The 22,735-nt window shown below is 43.3% G+C and overlaps 1 protein-coding gene across 1 annotated transcript in view; it reads right to left on the reverse strand.

Annotated features, from left to right (window-relative positions):
* Nucleotides 1–9,255: 9,255 nt before the first annotated feature.
* LOC137377400 (retinal guanylyl cyclase 2-like) overlaps nt 9,256–22,735 on the reverse strand; it is a 67,845-nt gene continuing 54,365 nt past the window's right edge. The window contains exons 15-19 of the mRNA XM_068046980.1: nt 19,702–19,800; nt 16,545–16,639; nt 16,345–16,430; nt 16,105–16,224; nt 9,256–9,388 (exon numbers count right to left, since the gene is read on the reverse strand). Coding sequence (XP_067903081.1) covers nt 9,256–9,388; nt 16,105–16,224; nt 16,345–16,430; nt 16,545–16,639; nt 19,702–19,800 — 533 coding nt within the window. The remainder of the gene's footprint in view (nt 9,389–16,104; nt 16,225–16,344; nt 16,431–16,544; nt 16,640–19,701; nt 19,801–22,735) is intronic.

Consider the following 22,735-nt stretch of genomic DNA (forward strand, 5'->3'; position numbering starts at 1 on the left):
ACCCTTTCAGAAGTACCAAACTATATGACTCCCATTCTCCCAGGCTCCTACCAGTCTCTCACCTCCCCTGGGACTCGGAACATCTTCCCTATCATCTTAAATAAAAATGGAAAATGCAGGAAACACTTAGCAGGCCAAGCAGCATCTGTGCTGAGAAACAACCTTGGCTTTAAACAAAAGTGAGAAATAAAACCGAGTACATAGCTAAACAATAATATAATGATCATCAAGCAAGCAAAAAATTATGCTTAGACAACAGTTGTTTTGTGGCATTGACAATCCATGACCTTGGCTTCATTGTACAGAAATATAATGTACTCCACAGAAACTTGAATGACATCTTTCTACAATGTGTCCTGTGAGATTAGTGTGGGGCAGAGGGGTTGGGTCCCATGTATGTCAAAGTGGCTTCATTGGAAATAATAGGGATCACAACTCCATCCACCCCAGTCTGAGATCCACTTCACAACTGCAAAATCAAACTGCAGTCATTGTTAGGCAATCTGCACATCCCATAAACTAAAATGTTAGTGGGGGCATTATTGGCTGTTTTTCTAAACTCAGCCGGAATTTTACCAGTCCTGTGGTTACGGGCTGGGAGGTGGAAAGGCTGGCAAAATGGCGCGGGAAGGTGTCGGGGGATCATGCCAGATGTCCTACCACCGCTATGCCATTTTGCCAGCAGCAGGAAGGCTGGCAGATATGCCAACTGCCAGGAGTCCAATGGTACAACTTAAATGGCCAATTAAGGGTCTCTTCCTGTCTCTGTGCGCATTTTGACAGACGTGAAGGAGGCCGCTGCTGCATGGGGAGACTGTCCAGTGTGACCTGCCAGCCTCTCAGCGGGCTCCAGTGAGGGGAGTACCGCCTGCCCTCAGCGACCTCCCCTCCCCCTGCCGATCGCCAGGGCCTGCATGCCTGGCCTCAGCATCCACAGACCCCACTTACCCTCTTCAAGGGTGCACGGCCATCAATGCGTCCTCATCCTGCAGGTTCAGCCTCAGCAATGGGCAATGCTAGCAATGGTGCTGCTGAGGTTGCTGACCCTATGGCCCTCGAATTGGATTGGCAGCTCTTGGGGGAGCCACCTTCCTTAATAAGGAGGGCTGCCCCATGGGCGGCCACTTGATTGACCACCGCCGGAAATATGCCTACCCGGATCCCGCTGCCGGCTTTCAGCCCCGATGGCAGGACTTCACCTCCATCATAAAATTCATCTCCTTATGTTGCTAATAACGCACATCAGGAAATTGGGTAATGCTGTCCACGATTTTCCATAAGTTAGGTTAGATTTTCTGTCCAATCATTAAAATTCAAAATGAAAGCCTGCCTGGCATGGGTGGGCAGCAGCAGAGTGAATTGGAAAATCGCCTCTTGTATAAATTGGAGGGAGGAGTACATTTGTCCTTTAAGCAACCCTTTCACTTCTCATTGAACAATGTTCTATTTTAAAGCAATGAATTCTCTTTAGTTTTGATCATATCTCTTAACTGTGCTGCTCCACCTTACTTGTACTATATAAAATGAAATGACCCCACTGTAAAAGTACATTGATCGATCCTGCACTCCCAGCAGGGAGCCATGGTTGAAAGGAAGTCAGAGAATCATTGCAGATCCGTCCCTTTGAGCAGGGTTGTTTGTGGAAGCACAGAATCAGTGAATTTACCCTGCAGTATTCAGGTTTAACACAGCCTGACATGCATGTTATCATGCATGTTTTGCTTTCGGACAGAGCTGTTCATTATTCTGCCATTAACACTCTCTCTGGACTAATACTTTGTCCTTTAATACAACTATTAGCACTCCCTTTGCCTTTGTTCCGTAACATCTTTGTCAGTTAATCTCTCTGCCCTCTGTCCTATCACAAAAGACCTTGTCTTTTGTTCTTCTTCCTCCCTCCCTTTTCACTTGCTCAAAAACTATTACAGTTCTAATCTTTGCCAGTTCCGATGAAAGGTCACAGACCTGAAATGTTAACTCTGTTTCTCTCTCCACAGATGCTGCCAGACCTGCTGAGTATTTCTAGCACTTTGTTTTTATTTCAGATTTCCAGCATCCACAGTATTTTGCTTTTATTTATGCATGTTATCTTTATTCCTACCACCAGGTGGAGACTGCTGATCAAGCAAGTGAAGGAACAACAAACCATATTTTCCCCTTCACTAATTTTAGTGAGAAAGTTTGAGTAAAATGTATTGGACTGTAATTAGAAAGTACTAAGCGTATCTTTGTCCATGATTAGCACTGGTCTGGGGATTCCTACCCTTCAAAACTGGATTGAGATTTAAAATAAAGTTGTTTTTTCCCCCTTGAACCTTGTTAAGGACTGAAATGAAGTGTTTTTATGGAATTCCATAGCTGTACAATCAAATGTAGTGGTGAGTTTTTAATGTCAGGTCAAATAGAGTGGTTAGTGAAGATAATGAAAGAGGAGGATTTCAAAGTGACAGAAGTAAATAGTACAAGCCCACATGGTGATGGTGTTTGGATAACACAAACCTCCTTAAGTTGGGAATTTGAGGTCTCACAGCTATCCATTGTCGATATTGGCTCAGTTTGAGGCTGAATTGTTGCAACATGCTATGCTAGTATATGTCATATTACTCAATTCAGGTTAGAAATCAATGTACAATTTTTGTAAATCACATAAATCAATGAAATTCCAGACCTAAATGAAGGCAAACCCGAAGATTGCAAATCTGTCATTTTACAAAGATTTCAATCATAATTTTGGTTAGCTTCAAGCATATAATCTATTATTTAAGACATCTGCAGAACATATGATTAAATGCACACTATTGAAGAGCTTTTTTGATACGGACCTTTTGGATCTTGGATACAGACTTTCGAAGGATTAAGTGAGCTTATGGAGCAGAACCATCAGGGACGTTCACCTGGAAAACGTGAGAAGGAACAGCCCTGAAACTCTAGGTTAACAGAATGAATACTTGCTAAAGGAGTTTAATATGTTACAGCACAGGCAGCCAAGGAGTAATGCTCACATACACTGCAATTAGAACAAAATTACAGGGAGACTAATTGGAGAGCAATGGCCTACTGACAGCAATAAAGACATTTTTTTTAATTCATTCATGGGATGTGGGCATCGCTGGCCAGGTCAGCATTTATTGCCCATCCCTAATTGACCTTGAGAAGGTGGTGGTGAGCTGCCTTCTTGAACCGCTGCAGTCCATGTGGGGTAGGTACACCCACAGTGCTGTTAGGAAGGGAGTTCCAGCATTTTGACCCAGCGACTGTGAAGGAACGGCGATATAGTTCCAAGTCAGGATGGTGTGTGACTTGGAGGGGAACTTGCAGGTGGTGGTGTTCCCATGTATTTGCTGCCCTTGTCCTTCTAGTTGGTAGAGGTCGTGGGTTTGGAAGGTGCTGTCTAAGGAGCCTTGGTGCATTGCTGCAGTGCATCTTGTAGATGGTACATACTGCTGCCACTGTGCGTTGGTGGTGGAGGGAGTGAATGTTTGTAGTTGGGGTGCCAATCAAGCGGGCTGCTTTGTCCTGGATGGTGTCAAGCTTCTTGAGTGTTGTTGGAGCTGCACCCATCCAGGCAAGTGGAGAGTATTCCATCACACTCCTGACTTGTGCCTTGCAGATGGTGGACAGGCTTTGGGGAGTCAGGAGGTGAGTTACTCACCTCAGGATTCCTAGCCTCTGACCTGCTCTTGTAGCCACGGTATTTATATGGCTACTCCAGTTCAGTCTCTGGTCAATGGTAGCCCCTAGGACATTGATAGTGGGGGATTCAGCGATGGTAATGCTGTTGAATGTCAAGGGGAGATGGTTAGATTCTCTGTTGTTGGAGATGGTCATTGCCTGGCACTTGTGTGGCGCGAATGTTACTTGCCACTTATTAGCCCAAGCCTGGATATTGTCCAGGTCTTGCTGCATTTCTACACGGACTGCTTCGGTATCTGAGGAGTCACGAATGGTGCTGAACATTGTGCAATCATCAACGAACATCCCCACTTCTGCCCTTATGACTGAAGGAAGGTCATTGATGAAACAGCTGAAGATGTTTGGGCCTAGGACACTACCCTGAGGAACTCCTGCGGTGATTTCCTGGAGCTCAGATGATTGACCTCCAACAACCACAACCATCTACCTTTGAGCAAGATATGATTCCAGCCAGCGGAGTGTTTTCCCCCTGATTCCCATTGACTTCAGTTTTGCCAGGGCTCCTTGATGCCATACTCGGTCAAATGCTGCCTTGATGTCAAGGGCAGTCACTCTCACCTCACCTCGTGAGTTCAGCTCTTTTGTCCATGTTTGAACCAAGGCTGTAATGAGGTCAGGAGCTGAGTGGCCCTGGCGGAACCCAAACTGAGCATCACTGAGCAGGTTATTGCTAAGCAAGTGCCGCTTGATGGCACTGTTGATGACACCTTCCATCACTTTACTGATGATTGACAGAAGGCTGACGGGGCGGTAATTGGCCGGGTTGGACTTGTCCTGCTTTTTGTGTACAGGACATACCAGGGCAATTTTCCACATTACCGGGTAGATGCCAGTGTTGTAGCTGTACTGGAACAGCTTGGCTAGGGGCGCGGCAAGTTCTGGAGCACAGGTCTACAGTACTATTGCTGGAATATTGTCAGGACCCATAGCTTTTGCAGTATCCAGTGCCTTCAGTCGTTTCTTGATATCACGCGGAGTGAATCGAATTGGCTGAAGTGTGGCATCTGTGATGCTGGGGACTTCAGGAGGAGGCCGAGATGGATCATCAACACGGCACGTCTGGCTGAAGAGTGTTGCAAATGCTTCAGCCTTATCTTTCGCACTGATGTGCTGGACTCCCCCATCATTGAGGATGGGGATATTTGTGGAGCCACCTCCTCCAGTTAGTTGTTTAATTGTCCACCACCATTCACAGCTGGATGTGGCAGGACTGCAGAGCTTAGCCCTCCTGCACTCGTCATTGAACCAGGGTTGGTCTCCTGGCTTGATGGTAATGGTAAAGTGGGGAATATGTGGGCCATGAGGTTACAGATTGTGGTTGAGTACAATTCTGCTGCTGCTGATGGCCCACAGCGCCTCATGGATGCTCAGTTTTGCATTGCTAGATCTGTTCGAAATCTATCCCATTTAGCACGGTGATAGTGCCACACAACACAATGGACGGTATCCTCAATGTGAATGCGGGACTTAGTCTCCACAAGGACTGTGTGGTGGTCACTCCTACCAATACAGTCATGGACAGAAGCATCTGCGGCAGGCACATTGGTGAGAACGAGGTCAAGTATGTTTTTCCCTCATGTTGGTTCCCCGACCACCTGCCGCAGACCCAGTCTAGCAGTTATGTCCTTTAGGACTCGGCCAGCTCGGTCAGTAGTGGTGCTGCCGAGCCACTCTTGGTGATGGACATTGAAGTCCCCCACCCAGAGTACATTTTGTGCCCTTGCCACCCTCAGTGCTTCCTCCAAGTGGTGTTCAACATGGAGGAGTACTGAGTCATCAGCTGAGGTAGGGCGGTAGGTGGTAATCAGTACGAGGTTACCTTGCCCATGTTTGACCTGATGCCATGAGACTTCGTGGGATCCAGAGTCAATGTTGAGGACTCCCAGGGCAACTCCCTCCCTACTGTATGCCACTGTGCCACCACCTCTCGTGGGTCTGTCCTGCCAGTGGGACAGGACATACCCGGGGATGGTGATGGCAGTGTCTGGGACATTGTCTGTAAGGTATGATTCCGTGAGTATGACTACGTCAGGCTGTTTCTTGACTAGTCTGTGGGACAGCTCTCCCAACTTTGGCACAAACCCCCAGATGTTAGTAAGGAGGACTTTGCAGGGTCGACAGGGCTGGGTTTGCCGTTGTCGTTTCCGGTGCCTAGGTCAATGCCGGGTGGTCCGTCCGGTTTCATTCCTTTTTATTGACTTCGTAGCGGTTAGGTACAACTGAGTGGCTTGCTAGGCCATTTCAGAGGGCATGTAAGAGTTACCCACATTGCTGTGGGTCTGGAGTCACATGTAGGCCAGAACAGGTAAGGACAGCAGATTTCCTTCCCTAACGGACATTAGTGAAACAGATGGGTTTTTACAACAATCGACAATGGTTTCATGGCCATCATTAGATGATGAAATTCCACCTTCTGCTGTGGTGGAATTCGAACCCATGTCCCCAGGGAAATACCCTGGGTCTCTGGGTTACTAGTCCAGTGACAATACCACTACGCCATCGCCTACCCCCTATAAATAAATAACATAAATAAACATTAATTATTTAAAAGAAACAATTGTAAACTAATTATGTTATATTAAAGTTACCTACCGAGGCAATTCTTTGAATTGTATTTCTCACACAAGTGCTACAAAAAATTAGTAGGAAGCTGTAAATGACAAGCTCAGGTTGGCTTCAAATTTCACTGGGCTTCTTTTATTAAAAAAGATCTGGTGAAATGTTGTGAAAGAAGCTAAACAATGACCATCAAAGCAATATCATTTACACATTAATTTATAATATTTTCCGGTGCAGGCATATAGACTGTTACCGTACTTCGATAATTGAGTATGTAGTACGCATGGAAACAGCAAAGGTAAGCCTTCAGAAGGAAAAGTGAAATTGGTTTGGTGCTAAACTATTATACACTCCCTGAAAGGGTGGTGGAAGCAAATTTAACAGTAACATTCAAAAGAGAGTTAGAGAAATACTTGAAGGGAAAAAGTTTACAGGGTTATGGGGAAAGATCAGGGGCATGAGATTAATTAAATATCTCTACCAAAGAGCCAGCATAAATATAATGGGCCGAATGGCCTCTTTATGTGCTCTATTATTCCATCCCAGCAGAATTTCAGGGCCATATATTTAATTTTGACTGATATTCCCTGTTTTCATTGTTACAGGATATGTGGTTGCTGTATTTGGGCAGATTCGGTTCCTGGATCATTCTAGTCCAGCTTGCTTTGAAAACTCTACTTGAAACCCATCCCATGGTACTCTGAGTTATTGGATGTGAGAGAGTATTTACACGCCGCACTACACACTGTTGCAGTCTTGGTCATATAATTGTTATGTATGTATTGGCGTGAATTGGCCCTGTATCATTGAATAGCCTGCTCACACTCCCTGTCTTGACTTTCGTGTGAAGACTGGCCAGCTAAATGAGGTACCAGGGGATTAAAAAGCAGATCAACAGGGTTGGGGTCACATTTGGAGAATGAACACTTGGGTAAGATACCAGAGGACTATCCAAGGAACTATATTGCAGCAGAGACAGTTGTTACCACAATCCTGATTGATGGCACCAAGTTACCCAACTCATTGTGCATCCTGTTTACAAACCTGACTAAATGCCTGGCAAACTATTTTGCCGCCTAGCAATGTCCCTTTAATGATATTGCTAAGAAGTATATTTCCCTCCAGCAATGTATGATTAAATATTGTCATGTTGATTTCCTAGACCTTAATATAATGGGAAACTATTAAATGAGTAATGTTTAATCAGATGGGAGCACCTGAGTATATTAAAACACATGCACATAAAAAAAATGGCAGATGGCTAGCAGAGAGGTAGAAGGATTAATCTAACAGTGATTCTCATTTCATTATGGACTCTGAGTGATACCCAGCAGAATTTCCTGAATGACTTACTGCATCAAGCTCATAAAATGGGTATAATCTATATGTGAGGATTATTTACATTCTCAGACCTTCCCTGATGGCTCTGTTGAGAAATGCACTGGCCAAAGCAGAATTGAGCCACACAGATCAATAAGGGCTTGGAATCAATGCCTGGTATGTGATCATTTAACTGATCTCAACTGGAACACCAGCAGGAGTTCTATACAAATGAAAAATACTGCGGATGCTGAAAACCGGAAATATAAATAGAAAATGCTGGAAATTCTCAGTAGGTCAAGCAGCATCTGTGGAATGAGAAACAGAATCAACATTGCAGGTTGGCCTTTTGTCAAAACTGGAAAATGTTAGAGATATAATAGGTTTTAAGCAAATACAGAGGCAGGGAAAGAGGCAGTAAAAGAGCAAAAGGGAAAGTCTGTGATAAGGTGGAAGGCAGGAGAGATCAAATAACAAATGGGATGAAGGTGAAAGACAAAAGTTGGCTTCAGTGTACCTGTGTTAGACTTGAAATGCAATATTATCCAGGGTTCCAGCTTCTGACTGTCCTACAATTACACTATTGGATTGTGTTGGTTGGCAGAGGACAGGGTCATGGTGAGTGTGATGACTTGACAGTCCAATAGCCTGCTGAATGACACTCACTGTGAGGCTGTCATGTGCAGGGCAAAGTAGTGGAGGGTGGGAGGTACCCATTGACTTATATCCCAGTGAGTCAGTTGTTTTAAAGCAAAGGCAGGAACTTGAAAGATAAAACTTTTGGGGGAAAAACTACTGCTTATTATTGTTTTTTTTATTTTTTTGAATAACTATTAAGCATCTTGCAGACAAAGCAGGGTAGAGGCCGCATGGCATAAGTGTACACAGGTCGCAGTGGTATAATACCTGAAGATGTACAATACCACAAATTACCATATACATTTAGCATCTACACGGCAACAAAACATTTTCCTGGCTGTAGATACCTGGGCAATATACTTCACAACATTTAATTTAAGTTGCAACAGGTATAATAACAACCTGAATTGATACATAAAATTCTCTTCAATATATACCAAAGTAAGGTTTCCTCTGCTCGCTATTCATAGTGGAATAGTAAAACTGAGTATAAATAACATGCTACCAATAGCAATCAGAAGAGGTTTTCATTCCCCAGTTATAAAATGAGAATATGTGCATATCTGACGATCTCCCACTGTATTTGTGTAGTTTTATGTTTGTTTGAGGGTTGCTGCACTAACACACTATTTATTCAGAGTTAATGACACTTCAGCAATGAAATACAGTGCAAAGGCCTTGAGAACAGCAACATGTCATGCTGGTTGTTGTTTGCATAATTTCCTAACAGGTAAAACATGACCCCATGTGTTGAAAGAAATCTTAGGTCTTCTGAAGTCTTGAGATCCAGGCTCAAAATACACACGTTTGATATTTTTTCTTCATTTTTTTCATGTGGTACGATCAAAAGCCCTTTATTCCTGCAATAATCAAGAGCTATATTTCTATATCAGTCATTGCCACGGAGGATAGGGATCAATTTGAGTTATAAACTTTCCTCCAAGATTACTTTTAATAATGTATCTCTGGTTTATCTGCTGCAATGGTCCTAATGCTATTAAGAATAACCTTTTGCAATGTCCTTATTAATCAGATGATAGCCTCTTAATCAGAGGGAGGATTAAGGTTGCCATCTGTAAAGCTATCATTGTCCTCCTGTTGTGTGAGCTGTGCTGCCACATGGTGCATGCATGTTGTCATCTTCATTATCAGATCTTTGTCCTTTGCGTTGTCAAGGCTGCAAGAAAAAATAAAATCATGGGTAAAAAGTGAAACTCACAGTCTGCTACCATTATTCTGTTCTAATCAATTCTAACTATCTTCCAATGTTTGGCATCTGACTTTTCCTAAGAATGCTTGTAGCCTTCCAGTGTGCTACAATTTGCATATTTAATGAATATTGAAGCATTAGTAAAAAAGAAGTTGCTTTTATACAATGCCTTTCATGACTTCAGGATGTTTCAAAGTGGTTTGCAGCCAATGAAGCACTTTTGAAGTGTAGTCACTGTTGTGTAGTGTAGGAAATGCAGCAGCCAATTTGTGCACAGCAAGTTCCTACAAATAACAATGACATAAATGGCCAGAAAATCTGTTTTACCTTTTTGGTTGAGGGATAAACGTGAAGTTGAGGCTGAGGGAACACAGGAGAACTCCCTGCTCTTCTTCAAATAGTGCCATGGGAGCTTTTACATCCAGCTGAGAGGGCAGATGGGTCATCTATTCAACATCTCATCTGAAAGATAGCACTTCTGACTGTGCTGTACTCCCTCAGCATTGCACCCAAGTGTCACTGTGGATTATGTGTTCAGATTTCTGGATTGGGGCTTGAATCCTATACCTTCATATTCACAATCAAAAATGCTACCACTGAGCCACAATATATGGAAGCAATTGATACAAATACTATGAGGTAGAAATTGGACTTTGTGGCACCTCTGTTATGAGTGTAAAACAGGCACAAAGAGGGTTAATCTTGGGAACCAACATCCTACACCCAATTTACGATTGTACTATTTATTGGACTTATGCTGGGATATAGTTCCATGGCAGTGTGTGTCAGCAGGTTATTTGACTGAATTCTGGTTGAGTCCGGAACTATCCTCACCTCTTGTACAGCTGCAGTCCATGGATAGTGATTAAGAGCAGAAATCCAGGCTGGCTTTTCCCCCTCCCTAGATCAGGAACGTGGAGGCCAGTTATGAAAGTCCTACCACCAGCCTGACTGAGGTCAGCTAACACAGCACAAACCAAGGATCAAAACCAGGAACTTCTTAGTCTGTATGGCTTAGTACCACATTGGGTGCTACATTAAGCCAGTAAACCGCAGGGGTAATTATTTTTACCCAATTTACTCTCTTTCGCTCCTGAAAGCAATCAGGGTGGATGATTCCATGGCTCCTTCTCCAGTAACTCAACAATGTGGTCATTCCACATGCATCGGTCTATACAGTGAGTGTTACTGAAGATTATTATACTATAGGGAACACCATAGCTGTGCCTAATGTCCACACATCTCACTTTGAGCAGTAATCACTGGTTAGTAAACAAAAGCAAGAACCGTGACTGAATTTTTTCCAATGACACAATGTCGTGCCCTCCCACCCCCATTGCCCCTACTAACTCAGCTCAATGCATTTGGTGTGTTATTAAAGTATGACTGCTTTAGGATTGTTCTAAAATGCTAAACACCAGTATGGACGCTCTATATATCACTAAAATACATATTCTGGAATCACTGGGTTCAAATGATAAAATATTATTAAAATGTAACAATAAAATTGTTGCATGTTTGAAAAGACAGGAGAGCAAATAGAGAGATGGAGTGGTACCAGATAAATTTGGGATGGAGGGCAACCACCTGTCTGGTTTCAAATGGGACCGTTGGGTTTTCCGATGGGATAATTATTAACAGCCGCTATTTAGTCAAGACATTAAAACCTAGACATTAATGATGATAACGTAAGAGGATAAACCTGTAACATATTCATAAGATATTCCGTTGTCTACTTTATAACAGAAGCATTAACTATTGAGAACAAACAGTGGAAAACAATACATTGGGGCAATGTTGACCTCTGGTAATGAGAGCTCGTGGAAAGTAGAGATGCACTCAGCTCTAATTACAAGAAGAAAACATTGGCCAATACATTGTTTTCCACTGTTACTCATTCTTGAGCATTAACTAAAGTGGCAGGGTTGAGATAAAGCATGTGATTTTAACCCACCCAGCAGGAACGGGAGGGGGCTGCACAGGTAAAATCACCTCCAGAAACCTATTGCCCTATGGCCGTTTGATTTCTCCCTGCCATCACCTTAATCTTAGTGAGGATAGCTTGGACCTTGCCTGCCCTGGGCTCCCACTCTTTCCACCTGCAACACCCTGCTGAACCACCACACTCCTCCCCAACCCCCTCAGTCACCCTCCTACACCCGCTGTGTATTATCTGAGTGTCAGTGATGAGCTCTTGGCAGTCAGTCATCATCAATCAGCAGTCAGCCAGCTAGCGCTTTCTGCCTATTTCAGGCAGGCAACCGGTCGGCGGCTTTTAAATGAAGCCCGGAGTTAAAAGAGCCCAGGCCACAAATTGATAAAATAGATAGGACCACAAATTGATAAAATAGATTGGGCAGTTGTTTAAACTAGGACCGTGGAGATATATGTACTGTATTAAATTTATAGCTGAACTAGTTAACTACTTAATATGGCTACAAATAATCTTTAAGTAACATTTCAAAACTTGAAACCCTAATTAGCTAAATAAAATACAATAGAGATGGCAGGGCAGGTGATGTGTTGCAGCTGTTGCATGTGGGAGCTGGTGGACACCAGTGTAATCCACAACAACCACATCTGCAGTAAGTGTCTGCAGCTTGAGGGACTTCGGCTCAGAGATGATGAGCTGGAGTCTGAGCTTCAGACACTACCGATACATCAGGGAGGGAATAAGTTACCTGGACACTTTGTTCCAGGAGGCAGTCACACCCCTTAGGTTAAGTACTTCAGATTTGGTCCATGGTCAGGGACAACAGGGTGTGACTACAAGTGAGGCAGGTATGGGGATCCAGAAGGTAGCACTGGAGGAGCCTCAGCCTTTGCACTTGTCCAACAGGTTCGAGGTTCTTGCAGCTTGTGTGGACGAGAGCAGGGACAATAGGGAGGATGAGCAAACTGACTACAGCACCATGGTACAGGAGGCCATTCAAGTTGGGGGAGTAAGAAGCAATGTAGTAGTAGTAGGTGACAGTATTAAAAAAGTATTGTTAGGGGGATAGATACTATTCTTTGCAGCCGAGAGCATGAGTCCTCAAGGCTGTGTTGCCTGCCTGGTGCCAAGGGTAAGGACATCTCCTCAGGGGTGGAGAACAACTTGGAGTGGGAAGGAAGGATCCAGTTGTCATGGTCCACTTAGGTACCAACAACATAGGTAGGGCTAAGAGATAGGTTCTGCTAAGCAAGTATGAGCAGCTGAGTCTATATTAAAAAGCAGAACCACAAAGGTAATAATCTCTGGATTACGACCTGAACTATGGCAAATTGGCATAGGATAAATAAGATCAGGAAGCTAAATGTGTGGTTGAAAGATTGGTGAAAAATGGGTTTCAATTAATGGGGCACTGGCATCAGTACTGGGGAAAGAGGGAGCTGTTCCGTTGGGATGGAATTCAATTGAACCATGCTGGGACCAAATGCCCTGGTGAATTGAATAACTAGGGTGGTAGAGAGGGCTTTAAACTAAATAGTTGGGGCGGGGGGAGGGTTCAGGTGAAGGGATATTTAGAAAGTTAAAGAGAAAGGACAAGGCAATAGTGCAGGGTAGCAATCCAGGTAATGATAACCAGAGTGTGACAGGAAGGAATAGAATGTACAAACATAACTGTGCACCAGCAAATAGTGCCAGACTAGGGAAATATGGTAAAAATTTGAATTAAAGGCTCTTTATCTCAATGCATGCAGCATTCGTAACAAGATAGGTGAATTGATGGCACAATTATCAATAAATGGATATGATATGACAGCCATTACAGAGACTTGATTGCAAGGTGACCAAGGTTGGGAACTGAATATTCAAGGGTATTTGACATTTCAAAAGGATAGGGAGAAAGGAAAAGGAGGTGGGATAGCTCTGTTAATAAAGAATGAGATTAGTACAGTAGTGAGAACTGATCTTGGCTCAGATAATCAAGATGTAGAATCAGTTTGGGTGGAGGTAAGAAATAGCAAGGGAAAGAAGTCACTGGTGGGAGTAGTTTATAGGCCCTCTAACAGTAGCTACATTGGAGGACAGAGTCTTAATTGAGAAATAATGGGGGCTTGTAAGAAAGATACTGCAATAATTGTGGGCAATTTTAATCTTCATATAGATTGGACAAATCAAATTGGCAAAGGTAGCCTTGAGGGCAAGTTAATAGAGTGTATTCGGGACAGTTTCTTAGAACAATACGTTGTGGAACCAAACAGGGAACAGGCTAGACTTGGTAATGTGTAATGAGACAGGATTAATTAATGATCTCATAGTAAGGAATCCTCTAGGCAAGAGTGATCATAACATGATAGAATTTCACATTCAGTTTAAAAGTGAGAAATCTGGGTCTGAAACTAATACCTTAAACTTCAATAAAGGCAATTACAAATGTATGAATACAGAGTTGACTAAAGTGGACTGGGAAATAGGTGAAAAGGTAAGATGATAGATAAACAGGGGCAGACATTTCAGGAGATACTTCATAACTTACAACAAAGATATATCCATTGAGAAAGAAAGACTCTTTGAGAAGGATGAACCATCTGCAGCTAACTAAGGAAGTAAAGGATGGTATCAAATTGAAAGAAAAGGTGTATAATTTTGCTAAGATTAGCGGTAGGCCAAAGAATTGAGAAAAGTTTAGAAACCAGCAAAGGATGACTAAACAAAAGGGATAAATTAGAATATCTACAAGGAAGAGAATAGCTAAAGCAAACGCTGGTCCCTTAGAGGATGAGACTGGGGAATTAACAATGGGTACAAGGAAATATTTTGTATCTTTCTTCATGGTAAAAGACAGTAAAAAAAAAAATCAAGGGGCAAAAGGGAGGAAGGAACTTAAAACAATCATTATCACTAGAGAAAAAGTACTAGGAAAACTAATGGGAGTAAAGGCTAACAAGTCCCTTGGACCTGATGGCCTGCATCCTTAGGTCTTAAAGGTGACTGCAGATAGTGGATGCATTGGCTGCATTCTTCCAAAATTCACTAGATTGGAAAACCTTAAATTTAATGTCCTTATTCAAGAAAGCAATGAGACAGAAAGCAGGAAACTAGAGGCCAGCTAGCCCTTACATCTGTCATTGCAAAAATACTGGAATTGATCATTAAGGAAGTAGTAGAAGGACATTTAGAAAATCATAATACAATCAAGGAGAGTCAACATGGTTTTATGAAAGGGAGATAGTGTTGGACAAATTTATTCGCGTTCTTTGAGGATGTAATGAGCAGGGTGGATAAAGGGGAACCAGTAGATGTAGTGCATTTGGATTTCCAAAAGGCATTTAACAAGGTGCCACATAAAAGGTTATTACACAAGATAAGAGCTCATGGTGTTGGGGTAATATATTAGCATGGATAGAGGATTGGCTAACTAACAAGAAACAGAGAGTCAGAATAAATGGGCCATTTTCAGGTTGGCAAACTGTAATTTGTGGGGTGCCGCAGGGATCAGTGCTGAGGCCTCAACTATTTACAATCTACATTAATGACTTGGATGAAGGGACAGAGTGTATTGTAGCCAAATTTGCTGATATTACAAAGATAGGTAGGAAAGCAAGTTGTGAGGAGGACACAGAGTCTGCAAAGGGATATAGATAGGTTAAGTGAGTGAGCAAAAAATTGGCAGATGGACTATAATGTGGGAAAATGTGAGGTTGTCCACTTTTGGAGGAAGACTAGAAAAGTAAAATATTATTTAAATGGAGCAAGACTGCAGAATGCTGCAGTACAGAAGGATCTGGGTGTCCTTGTACATGAATCACAAAATGTTAGCATGCAGGTACAGCAAGTAGTTAAGAAGGTACATGGAATGTTGACCTTTATTGCAAGGGGGATGAACTATAAAAGTAGGGAAATCTTGCTACACCTGTACAAGGCACTGGTGAGGTCACACCTTGATACTGTGTATAGTTTGACCTCCTTACATAAGGAGAGATGTACTTGCTATTGGAGGCAGTTCAGAGAAGGTTCACTAGGTTGATTCCTGGGATGAAGGGGTTGACTTATGAGGAAAGGTTGAGCAGGTTGGGCCCATACTCATTGGCATTCAGAAGAATGAGAGGCGATCTTAGTGAAACATATAAGATTCTGAGGGAGCTTGACAGGGTAGATGCTGAGAGGATGTTTCCCCTTGTGGGGAAATTTAGAACTAGGGGGCACAGTTTCAGAATAAGGGGTTCCCCATTTAAGACGGAGATGAAGATGAATTTCATCTTTCAGAGGGTCATTAACCTTTGGAATTCTCTACCCCAGAGAGCAGTTGAGGCTAGCTCATTGAATATATTCAAGACTTAGTTAGACAGATCTTTGATCTCCAAGGGAGTCAAAGGTTATGGGGGGGCAGACAGGAAAGGGGAGTTGAGGCCATGATCAAATCTTATTGAATGGCGGAGCAGGCTCAAGGGACTGAATGGCCTATCCTGCTCCTATTTATTATGTTCTTTTGTTCTTATAAATTACTAAAAGAGACTGGACCACAAATAAATGACAAAGGGACTTGAGCTCTTCCTGCTGCACAACACCACCCCCCCCCCTTCCTGCTGACCCCATCTACCCAAAACTCACTCCCAATTAAAATCCACCCCTCCCCCAGAATTTCAACCAACAGAAAGCACTTTTGGTGAACAAATAAAAAAGATGATAGGAAAGTGTTAGTTTGTTATGGCAGCCGTATACAAAAAATTTGAAATGAACAGGAAAGTACACAAACCATTGAACATTATACATTTGTGTGCACAGCATTACCTTGACACTTCCTTTTTGGAGTTTTCCTGCTTTCATTTTTTTGTATCTTGCCATTTCTTCCATTTGCAAACCATGAGTAGTTTGTCTGTGGAAGAAAAGCAGTGAATAAGAACATCTTTGAATGAGCCCAGATAGCGATATTTTGCTCATCTGCCCTTCAATTGTAAAGGTGCTGGTAAAGGTTTGACAGCATTACTTTGCTTACCCTGGCTTCAATTCTGGAGGTTTTGGTAATGGCTTGGTAAATCCATCTTTCCCTACCAACCAGTAGGTCTCTTCAAAGCCTTGGCCCTTTTAAAAACGGAGAATGACACCACAGCAATTTTATTTTCAGCAGCACTGAATACAAAACTGGGGAAATTCTTACTCACAAGGTTACAGCAGGGGAGGTGGGTGTGTGCATACCGTCAGTTCAGTCCTTTCTCTCAGCTCCAGCTTATAACCTTCATTCAGACTTATAAGAATTTTAACAGTAGTGTGATTGACATGAATGCGATAAGCTGTAAAAATAGATGTCAAATCAAAATCATGTGACACTTTTTTGATAGACTAAAATCAACTGTAGTACCCTTTCACCTAAGTTATGCCACCCCAGCCTCCCAGAACTGCATTCAGCATGCCCATTACATAACATCGCACATATGGCATTGTAATCAGTGTGGATGAAAGCACAAAATTATAAAGAGACATTGATAGATTAAGTGGATGGGCAAAACTGTGGCAAATGGATTTCAATGTAGAATATGTGAGGTCATCCACATTGGATCTGAGAAGGATAGAACAGGGTACTTTCTAAATGGTGAAAAGCTAGAAACAGTGAAGGTCCAAAGAGACCAGGTGCACAGATCATTAAAATGTCATGAACAGGTACAGAAAATAATCAAAAAAGATTAATGGAATGCTGGTCTTTATATCTACAGAACTAGAATACAAGGTGATAGAAGCCATGCTTCAGCTATACATAGCCCTGGTTAGACCACACCTGGAGTATTGTAAGTAGTTTTACACACCACACCTTAGGAAGGATAGGCCTTAGAGGAAGTGCGGTATAGATTTACTAGAATGATACCTGGACTCTAAATTATGAGGAGAAGGTACCCAAGCTGGGTTTTATTCCCTGGAGTTTATAAGGTTAAGGGGTAATTTGATTCAAGTTTTCAAGATATTAAGGGGAACATACAGACTAGTTAGAGAGAAACTATTTCTGCTGATTGGGGAGTCTAGGACTGGGGACATAGTCTAAAAATTAAAGCCAGACCTTTCAGGAGTGAAATTAGGAAAATCTTGTACACACAAAGGGTGGTGGATATTTGGCACTCTCTTCAAAAACAGCAATTAATGCTAGATCAATTGTTAATTTTAAATCTGAGATTGATAGAGTTTTGTAACCAAGGGTATTAAGGGATATGGGATAAAGGCAGGTAAGTGGAGTTAGATCACAGATCAGCCATGATCTCATTGAATGCTGGAACAGGGGCTAAATGGTCTACTCCTGTTCCTACATTCCTAACCGTAAACAAGGACACTTAAAAAAAAATCATTTTCTCCCCAGTTTTTTTCTTCTGTCTCATGAAGGCAGTGACTCATTATGAGGTACAGCTTCTTGGTTCCTGATGGCCTTGTAGTATCTCGTCCATGTGTGAGCCAGTTAGTGTTATGAAACTATTTAAATAGGTAAGGCATCACAAACAAGCCCAATTCTATCCTCATCCAACCTCCATTTGTCAACAGAAGCTACTGGATAGCAATCAGGTGTGGGAGCACACATTGATTTTTATTTTAATGAACTCTCCCAACTCTGTGTGCCTGTGTTGAGTCTAAATTCCAGCTGTGTCCTGAGGAAGATAACATTGCTTCTTCTCCTTCCCATTGTTTCAGTGGAGAGCAAGAGAAAGCAGAAGAATATGGTGGAGGCAGACTATACCAACCTTCATAGAGCATGAAACAATTAAAATAATGGAGGCGAGAGAAAGCAGAGAAATGTAGGGAAATAACAGCACAGTCAAATCTCAGTCCACATATGTAACTGTCTAAGATCAACTTCAAGACCTGAGACTCCAGAGAGATGAGGGAGGGTTGGTGGCTTGTTATTAACTAACAAATGAGGGAACTGGCATGTTCGATAGAAACATCTGGGGATTAAGGTCGTCGGGGTAGAATAATAATATACATCTATTTTATGTGTTACCATATAATCTGGTATGTATGTTGAATTTAACAGGAATTTTTAATCACCTTCAGACCTATGGGTGTGATTTATATACTGGTGTGATGGTTGTCTTTTCATGCAGAATAAAAAGAACCAGATATTTGATTTTTACACAACAGCAAACAATGCGCTTGCTTTCACAGTATATAAAGTATATCACTTATAGAGTCATAGAGTTAGACAGCACAGAAACAAGCCCTTCAGCCCAACGCACCTGCACGGACCATCAAGCACCTATCTATTCTAATCCCATTTTCCAGCACTTGGCCCGTAGCCTTGTATGCTATGGCATTTCAACTGCTCATCTAAATACTTCTTAAATGTTGTGAGGATTCCTGCCTCTACCATCCCTCCAGGTAGTGTGTTCCAGATTCCCTCTGGGTAAAAAAGATTTTCCTCAGCTCCCCTCTAAATCTCCTGCCCCTTACCTTAAATCTATGCCCCCTGGTTACTGACCCCTACGCTAAGGGAAAAAGTGTTTTCCTATCTCCCCTATCTATGCCTCTCATAATTTTGTATACCTCAATCATGTCCCCCCTCCCCCCCCCCTCAGCCTTCTCTGCTCTAAGATAAACAACGCTAGCCTATCTAGTCTCTGTTCATAGCTGAAATACTCCAGCCCAGGCAACATCCTGGTGAATCTCCTCTGCACCCTCTCCAGTGCAATCACATCCTTCCCTTAGTGTGATGACCAGAACTGTACACAGTACTCCAGTTGTGGCCTAACCAGAGTTTTATACAGCTCTAACATAATGTCCCTGCTCTTATATTCTATGCCTCGGCTAATAATGGCAAGTATCCCATATGCCTTCCTAACCACCTTATCTACCTGTGCTGCTGCCTTCAGTGATCTATGGGCAAGCACCCCAAGGTCCCTCTGACCCTCTGTACTCCCTAGAGTCCTACCATCCATTGTATATTCCCTTGCCTTGTTAGTCCTACCAAAGTGCATCACCTCACACTTCTCAGGATTAAACTCCATCTGCTACTGCTCCACCCATCTTACCAGTCCATCTATATTGTCCTGTAATCTAAGGCTTTCCTCCTCACTATTTACAACACCATCAATTTTCGTGTCATCTGCAACTTGGAGGCATGAAATTGAAGTGTAATCTCATTTATGGGATGGTCCTCGAGGCAGTATACAGCACTGCATTGCAAGAGCCTATTGTGCAATTTCAAGCTTCCCTTTTTATCTGCGTCTTTCCTTTCCTAACTGAAATGTTACTGCACAGCAGGAAGGCAAACCAAACACTATAATATAATACTATAACAGTTTCTTTCGGTACAAACAATATGCCATGAATTACACAGAATCACTTTCTAGTCAATGATCTGAAGTTGGTTACTCACGTTGCCCAGTGGATTCCATGCGTGAGGCTGTAGTGACAGTATCTCCGAATAGGCAATACCTTGGCATGGTCAGACCCACAACTCCTGCAACAGATGGCCCTACAAAAGATAATATATAGAGTAACAGAGAGATACAGCACCAAAACAGGCCCTTCTGCCCAACAAGTCCACGCCGACCATCAACCACCCATTTTTATACTAACCCTACATTAATCCCATTTTTCCCTCTCACATCCCCACCTTCCCTCAATTCTCATACCACCTACCTACAAGGGGCAATTTTCACAATGGCCAATTTACCTATCAACCCACAAGTCTTTGGCATGCGGGAGGAAACTGGAGCACCCGGAGGAAACCCACACAGTCACAGGGAGAACTTGCAAACTCCACACAGGCAGTACCCAGAACTGAAATTGGGTCGCTGCATCTGTGAGGCTGTGGTGCTAACCGCTGCACCACTCTTCTCTTCTGTGGAAGCGGTAAATATGAAACACATTATTTGAAGCTGTGACATCAATGTTTGGCCATGTGGTGGACAAGGTCTTGAGAACATTTACAACAGTGATTACACTTCAAAAGTACTTAATTGGCTATAAAGCACTTTGAGATGTCCAGTGAGTGTGAAAAGCACTATTTAAATGCAAATCTTTCTTTTAACACATTGCCAGTTATCCCACTTCTTAATTATAGGCTTTGATTCTTGTTCTGGGATGCTCTCAAGATGCCACCAAGGGGACCATCTTCATACATTTAACAGTGAGAATTAGCAAACTGTTCAATCTGAGAGAGTACCTCAGGGTAGAAGCCTGCTACCCGACCCGAACCCAACGCGGCCCGACGACATGTGTCAGGATCGGGTCGGATTGGGCCCATCTTCCGGGGCCGGCTTTCGGGCTCGGGTCGGGTCGGGCCGAGTCCAGGTGGAGTCGGGCCGGACACACAAGGTAAGCGCTCTGCTGGAATTTAAAAAAACTTACCTGAGCTGGGAGTCCGGGATGAAAGTGAGTCTACGCAGAGCGACTGGCGTCACTATGATGTCATCGCGCATGCGCTGTAGCTTCCAGCAAGTTCGGTGTCAGGAAGGTAAGTAAATGGATGGTTGGGTCGGGCTCGGGTCGGGTCGAGTAATGGCGGGTTCGGGTTGGGTCGGGCTCGGGGCAAAATCGGAGGGAATCAGACTGGGTCAGGCTCGGGTCCACTGTAGTTCGGTCGGGTTCGGGTCGGCTTCTTTTTCCCGACCTAAAGCAGGCCTCGACCTCAGGGGATCAGAATCTTATCCGAACCTAATTTCCACTCATTTTCCAGCAGGGGTCACTTTCCTGCCTGCCCTCCATAACCCTTGACGCCCTTGTAGATCAAAAATCTGTCCAGCTCAGCCTTGAATATATTCAGTGAATTCCAAAGATTAACAACCCTCTGAGAGAAGAAATTCCTCCTCATCTCCATCTTAAATGGGAGACCCCTTATTTTGAAACTGTGCCCCCTAGTTCTAGATTTCCCCACAAAGGGAAACATCCTCTCAGCATCTACCCTGTTAAGCCCTTACAGAATTTACATGTTTCAATAAGATCACCTCTCATTCTTCTAAACTCCAACGAGTATAGGCCCAACCTGCTGAACCTTTCTTCATAAGACAACACCTTCATCCCAGGAATCAGCCTAGTGAACCTTCTCTGCACTGCTTCCAAAGCAGGTATATCCGTCCTTAAGTAAGGAGACCAAAACTGTACGCAGTACTCTAGGTATAGTCTCACCAATGCCATGTACAGTTGTAGCAAAACATCCCTACTTTTATACCCCATCCCCCTTGCAATAAATGCAAACATTCCATTTGCCTTCCTAATTTCTTGCTATACCTGCATGCTAACATTTTGTGGTTCCTGTACAAGGACACCCAGATCCCTCCGTACCGCAGAATTCTGCAGTCTCTCTCCATGTAAATAATATTCTGCTTTTCTGTTTTTCATGCAAAGTGGACAACCTCACATTTTCCCACATTATACTCCACCTGCCAAATTTTTGCCCTCTCACTTAACCTAACTATATCCCTTTGCAGACTTTGTGTCCTCCTCACAACTTGCTTTCCTACCTATCTTTGTATCGTCAGCAAATTTGGCTACAATAGACTCGATCCCTTCATCCAAGTCATTAATATAGATTGTAAATAGTTGAGGCCCCAGCACTGATCCCTGTGGCACTCCACTACTTACAGTTTGCCAACCTGAAAATGCTCCATTTATCCTGACTCTCCGTTTCCTGTTAATTAGCCAATCCTCTATCCATGCCAATATATTACCCCAACACCATGAGCTCTTATCTTGTGAAGTAACCTTTTATTTGGCACTTTATCGAATAGCTTTTTGAAATCCAAATACACTGCATCTACTAGTTTCTCTTTATCCACCGTGCTCATTATATCCTCGGCCCTTTGGTGGGGACCCCCTATCTGCATTTTACAGTGCTCAGGCAATTAATTGCCCAGGATCCCACCTCCAAGAGCTGGTGGCCAATCAGAGGGCTGGCAGCTCACTAGCAGCGCCACTGGGAGCGATGGCCACTGCTGGAGGTCCAGGAGCAGCTATGGAGACTCGGAGAGGAGGTAAGTGGGGCAGGTTTGTCGAGACCAGTCAGGTAAGTCCGAGTGAGGGGTTTGGTGGGTGGGGGGTGGGGGGGGGGGGTTGCTGAGGTCAGTGGGGGGTGGCCTTTGCCGCTGGGGGCCCTCCATGTGCCACAGATTGCCTGATCAGGTGGGCTCTTCCTACCAGCCAACACAGAGGCCACCTGGTAAAATGCCAGCAGCGGTGGGATGAGGCCCTTAAGTGGCCATTAGTTGGCCACCTAAGGGCCTTGATTGCACTCTGGACGGGAAGGCTCGGCCTTCCCTGTCCCTGACTAAATTAAATGGCATCAGGAAGGTGATGGGCACTCCATCCTTGCTTTTCCTTGCAACCTACCTTTCCCTAGGGGCTGATAAAATTCACACCTAAGAGTGCATTGTCTTCATTATAAAGATTTTGCAAAAGAAATAAAGCTT

Source organism: Heterodontus francisci, chromosome 15 (assembly GCF_036365525.1).
Source record: "Heterodontus francisci isolate sHetFra1 chromosome 15, sHetFra1.hap1, whole genome shotgun sequence".
NCBI lineage: Eukaryota > Metazoa > Chordata > Chondrichthyes > Heterodontiformes > Heterodontidae > Heterodontus > Heterodontus francisci.